Raw genomic sequence first — 5858 nt, 5'->3', positions numbered from 1 at the left:
ATATATATATATATATATATATATATATATATATATACATATATATATATATATATATATATATATATATATATATATATATATATATGAATATATATATATATAAATATATATGTATATATATATATATATATATATATATATATATATATGTATATATATGTATATATATATATATATATATATATATATATATATATATATATATATAGGCACCTCCATTTGTGAGTGGGGATACCTTAACATGGTAAAATCGTTAGTGTATCGCCATGATCAGCAAAGCTCTACTAGAGTTACCCATAAAAGCTATATTTGCTGTGAGCAATCAGACATAAATCTCCCACCATCACCAATCCGTAGTTGGCAAGCGTGGTGATGAAAACTAGCCAAACCACACTCATGAATAAGGACATGGATGTGGCCAATGTCCTGCAGAGATCTAGACACAGCTGCTTTTGTTGTTGTTGTTGTTTTGGTTGTTGTTGTTTTATATACACAGATATGTTAAGAACTGAAATCCTTGCATAATGAATACATACGTTGAAACAGAATAAAATTCCTAATTTCTAAACTAAAAGAAAAGATTAACTTACACCCAAAAACTTATTCGTATATCCTAAATATCTCCATTTGTCTATACCAAGTAATATTCTTAATCACTCAACTATAAAAAGAAAATAAAGATTTTTTTTTCTTTTCCTCTTGACTTCAAAGGCAAGGAAGGTCGAACTCCAGTTGACCTCCTTCTAGGAATGACAGCTGCCAATCTCCTTGACATCATGAGTCAGCAAGAAGTCCAGGAAGGTTTTGATGCTGACTATAGGGAGGATCTGCTGAGATCCTTCGTCGTCAATAACTATCGCTATCATCTGCAGGTGGGCATTATTATTATTATTATTATTATTATTATTATTATTATTATTATTATTATTATTATTATTATTATCATTATTATTATTATTATTATTATTATTATTACCTTGGCTACACACATATATAAACTATCTATTGAATAAAAGTGAACGTCATAAGAGTATTTTCATCTCCCCACAGGAAATAATGTTAGCCATCACAGCCGAGTACACTGATTGGTCAAGATCCCTCTATCAACCAATCAGCATCAGGGACTCAACCGGCCAAGGCCTTCACGATGCCAATATCGTCTCGCCGATGACAGATCTTGCCAAGCAGCTCTACACGACTTCCCGATCATCTTACCTCTACGTGTTGGAGGAAGACGATTCAGATGTACGTGGAGATGGATAGATTGGATTTATATATGCAATAAAAAAAAATATGGTTATATTATTAATGAGAATCTTTAATAATCTACAAAAAGTTTTTGAATATCATCCATAGATTAGAGATGTACGTATCTAAATCATCCAAATTAAATTTATGAAAATTTTAAATAATAAATATCAATAAAAGAATCATCTAAATGATTATTTTTTAATTCAGTAATTACAACAATAAAAATTTAAAATTAATCTGATCATCTTTCCCAAAGTCAGGAAAGGAGAGTCTTCTCCTGAAGGAGCTGGCGTACGTCTTTGGTGGTCCTCTGGGCGCTCTTGGACCTTTGGCCTCAAGTTATAACTTCACTAAGATGGATGTCACACTCAGCAAATCCTTCATATCAATGTGGAGTAATTTTATAAAATTAGGGTCAGGAGATTCAGTTGATTTTGAAATTAATTAAATTTTTATTTGATGTTTATATTTCCCATAATCCTGATGTATAATATTGTAGATATCTGTCATTTAGAATGAAATATATTTCAATGCTTTATAACATAGTGAATACGTTGATTTAAATCAATAGAATCTAAACACTAATAAACAGACATAATAGCTTTTCAAAAGTTACTATAAGTTATTTAGTAACTTTATGCATCATCATTAGCAAACATATATATATATATATATATATATATATATATATATATATATATATATATATATATATATATATATATATATATATATATATATATATATATACAGTATATATATGTGTGTGTGTGCGTGTTTGTGTATGTATATATATATATATATATATATATATATATATATATATATATATATATATATATATATTTATATATATAAATATATATAAATATAAATATATATATATATATATATATATATATATATATATATATATATATATATATATTTATATATATATATATATATATATATATATATTTTTATATATATATATATAAATATATATATATTTATATATATATATATATATATATATATATATATAAATATATATATATATATATATATATATATATATATATATATATATTCTATATCTATGTATATAAATATATATATATATATATATATATATATATATATATATATATATATATATATATATATAAAATATACATATTCATTGTATATCATTGATATCATTTTCAGTTCATCACACATATATTAGCAATTCAAAGCTATATATTCCTTTTCCAGACATCCAAAAGACACAGTCTCCACAGCTAAGATGTCCGAGAGTGCAAACGACATTACTTATGGAGAGCAGATATGGCCCAGATATGATCCATTCTATCAGAGATACTTTCAAATAGGTGAGGTTCCTATTTTTGTGGGGCTGTATTCACTCACAGATAAAATGATACAATGATTTTCAATATTTTCTAGATATATAACATTAGGTCAGGAAAGTACATTAATTCATGTTTTTATCATAGTAATTATTTTTCTTCATGATAACTTTTATATTAATTAATAATCACTTTCTTCTCTATAAATGAAATCTTATGTTCAAGATGTTAACATCTCTCTCTCTCTCTCTCTCTCTCTCTCTCTCTCTCTCTCTCTCTCTCTCTCTCTCTCTCTCTCTCTCTCTCTCTTCAATAACCCAACCCCTATGAGTATCATTCAACTAAACTAGTAAAACATGAGTTCCTTAATGTACTTCACAAATCTATAGAACCTTAATAAAAAACTAATATTTAACTGGTGATGATGTCAACAAACTAAATGATAGTACGTCTAGAATTATATGATATAATTCTAATCATCAATATAGATTTTATATGTAGCCTTTCCAGAAACTTTCCTCAAGTAAATTTTAGTGTTTGTCTTATATTTGTAATAGCTTATGAAGGTGTAATATACAACTCGTCTTCGTTGTTAAATTAACAGAAATATTTATTCATAACAACAAAGAGTCAAAACAATATATCTTATATTTAAGGAATATATCTTCTATAGATATCGTATCCTCTTTTTTACATAATCAATTTTAGTTATTTAGATATCTCTATTCATTACAGGAACAAAGAACTATGTACGTAACCACTACCGTGCTGGAAAAGTAGCCTTGTGGTCATGGCTACTACCTGGTCTGGAACGAGTGGGTACTCGGTACGGCCCAGTTAAAAACTTTCACAGATTACCAACTGATCTCCAGTCGGGTTTATACCCTGAATCATCAGGTCCGTATAACTTAACAGATGGCTTTCAATCTAGCCCAATCACTCCAACCATCACTGGCACAACAGATATACTCCATAACTTAACAAATGTAGCTAAAGCTAACAAAATTCAGGTAAGTGAATCAGCTAATTTAGATATGGGGAAGGATTTCCCTTACACGACTGCACTGACCTTGACAGTGGCTATTGCCTGCTCTTTGCTAATCCTAAATATCCTGGTTCTTACTACCGTTTATTATCGACATAAGGCCAACCGCCGGAGCCTCGCCAAAGTCTCGCAGGGCGCGAATAGCAGGGATGGGAATGACGTCCAGTTGCACTCGTCTGGGGACAACTGTAAGACAATATATGCCCCAGGGCATTATGGAACCCTGAGGCCTTCTATCACAATGTGTAGCAACCTGGCCACAGCCTTTGAAGAGAAATCCCAGCATGATTGGCCGCCAGAATACATAAGCAGCGTACAAACCATAGACGATATGAGTGGCGTAACATCCAATAGGATCTCTCCAGATACGCAAGGCACCATTACGAATACGCAAATGCTACACAAACCAAAAGAATATATAATAACAGTTACAACGATCAAACAGCCTGTGGCTTCCTACACATCTCCGAATGATGGTCAACTTGTCACTACATATCCACCAGTCGATGGTCAACTCGTCTCTACATATTCAAATAAAGAAAATTAACTCGTCCAACATTATTCACCATATGTAGGCCAATCAGTTATAAGTTATTCTCCGAATGATGGACAACTAATTCAAAATTATTTGTAGAGCAGTGCTTCTACCATACATTTTAGGGAGTAGTTAATGTCTAAGTCACTATAATATACTTAAAAAAAGGTCTCATTTCTTTAAAAACAATGTTAGATATACTCTAGTTCATTATCTTAATATTGCCCACCAAAATTACTATCTCGTCTTAAAAGTTATACTTAACAAAGGCCAAATAATACAACTAATTTTCTTGAATAATAAAACCCTCACTTCATGATACTCAGGAAAACAATGGTTCTCAGAAAACTAGCCAACTCATCTAACTACATTCTTTGATGAAAGTCTCGTTTTTTAATAATTATTTTTTTGTGTATTTTGAGAATAATGGTTCTGTTATGAAAATCTGTTCATCAAACACATCCATTACTCTGGTGGACTTAAAACATCATCAGAGATTTAAGGATTTATATTTCCTTTCTATCTATCAATTAGTGATAGTAAAAATTGCTAATATCAACATTAAGAAAGAAAATGTGGTATTTAACATGTTAAAATTCCCGGAGACCAATTTCGGGTACATTAACTATTCCAAAAGTTAATAGAAATTTGTCCACTTTTGATAATCTGGAACTTTTACAATAATTACTTTTTTCCACATTTGATAGAATATCTGATATCCCTAAGTAAAGTAACTGGTGCCCAAGTAAGAGAAAAATACCCTTCATTAAATTCAAAGATTTAAAAAACATAGCAATTAAATTGGACTGGAGATTTGCTTATGAATGATAATAATTCTTAAATGAAAATCCAAAAACAAGAATCCTCAATAAATAAATAAAAAAAGCAAATACCCATTTTGAGATGTTCATGAATAAGCCTAATGAAATCATATAAAAATTATATAAGAAATAAAACTGTCTATCTAAGAAGAAGAAAGTGCACATTATAACTATTGTCATTTACAATTGAATGTTTTGTTGTTGTGAAACTTTATATCTAACCTGTGGTTGTTTTTGGAGATATGTTTATCAGTGTGTGTATTTGTATGTGTGCTTCTTATCACGAATAAAAAGTAAATTTTTCTATCAAAGTGTTTCGCTGCCTACAAATAATAGAAGGTAAAAATTCAAATTCTTTCTTAAAATTAATGATCGATTAAACGAAAATATATTGTGGTTTATTAGATAAAATGTACTTTACCACGAATTTTATTGATTTAGCAAATTCAAGGCCGTTGGGGACAGAATTAATAGATCTCGAAGATGGACTTGTTTTAGAAACTGATTAAGTATATATATATATATATATATATATATATATATATATATATATATATATATATATATATATATATATATATATATATATATATATATATATATATATATATATATATACATATATATATACTGTATATATATATAAATATATATATATATATATATATATATATATATATATATATATATACATATATATATGTGTATATATATATATATATATATATATATATATATATATATATATATATATATATATATATATATATATACATATATATATATATGTATATATATACACACACACATATATATATATATATATATATATATATATATATATATATATATATATATATATATATATATAT

The 5858-nt window shown here is 27.6% G+C and overlaps 1 protein-coding gene across 1 annotated transcript in view; it reads left to right on the top strand.

The window, feature by feature from the left end:
- The window catches only part of LOC137626965 (neuroligin-4, X-linked-like), a 15501-nt gene extending 11324 nt beyond the window's left edge, over nt 1–4177 (top strand). The window contains exons 7-11 of the mRNA XM_068357949.1: nt 715–848; nt 1054–1248; nt 1511–1644; nt 2494–2609; nt 3321–4177. Of these exons, the coding sequence (XP_068214050.1) occupies nt 715–848; nt 1054–1248; nt 1511–1644; nt 2494–2609; nt 3321–4177 (1436 nt within the window). The remainder of the gene's footprint in view (nt 1–714; nt 849–1053; nt 1249–1510; nt 1645–2493; nt 2610–3320) is intronic.
- Nucleotides 4178–5858: the final 1681 nt, after the last annotated feature.

The sequence above is a fragment of the Palaemon carinicauda genome, chromosome 34 (assembly GCF_036898095.1).
Source record: "Palaemon carinicauda isolate YSFRI2023 chromosome 34, ASM3689809v2, whole genome shotgun sequence".
Classification (NCBI taxonomy): domain Eukaryota; kingdom Metazoa; phylum Arthropoda; class Malacostraca; order Decapoda; family Palaemonidae; genus Palaemon; species Palaemon carinicauda.
This window is presented reverse-complemented; position numbering and strand designations above follow the sequence as displayed.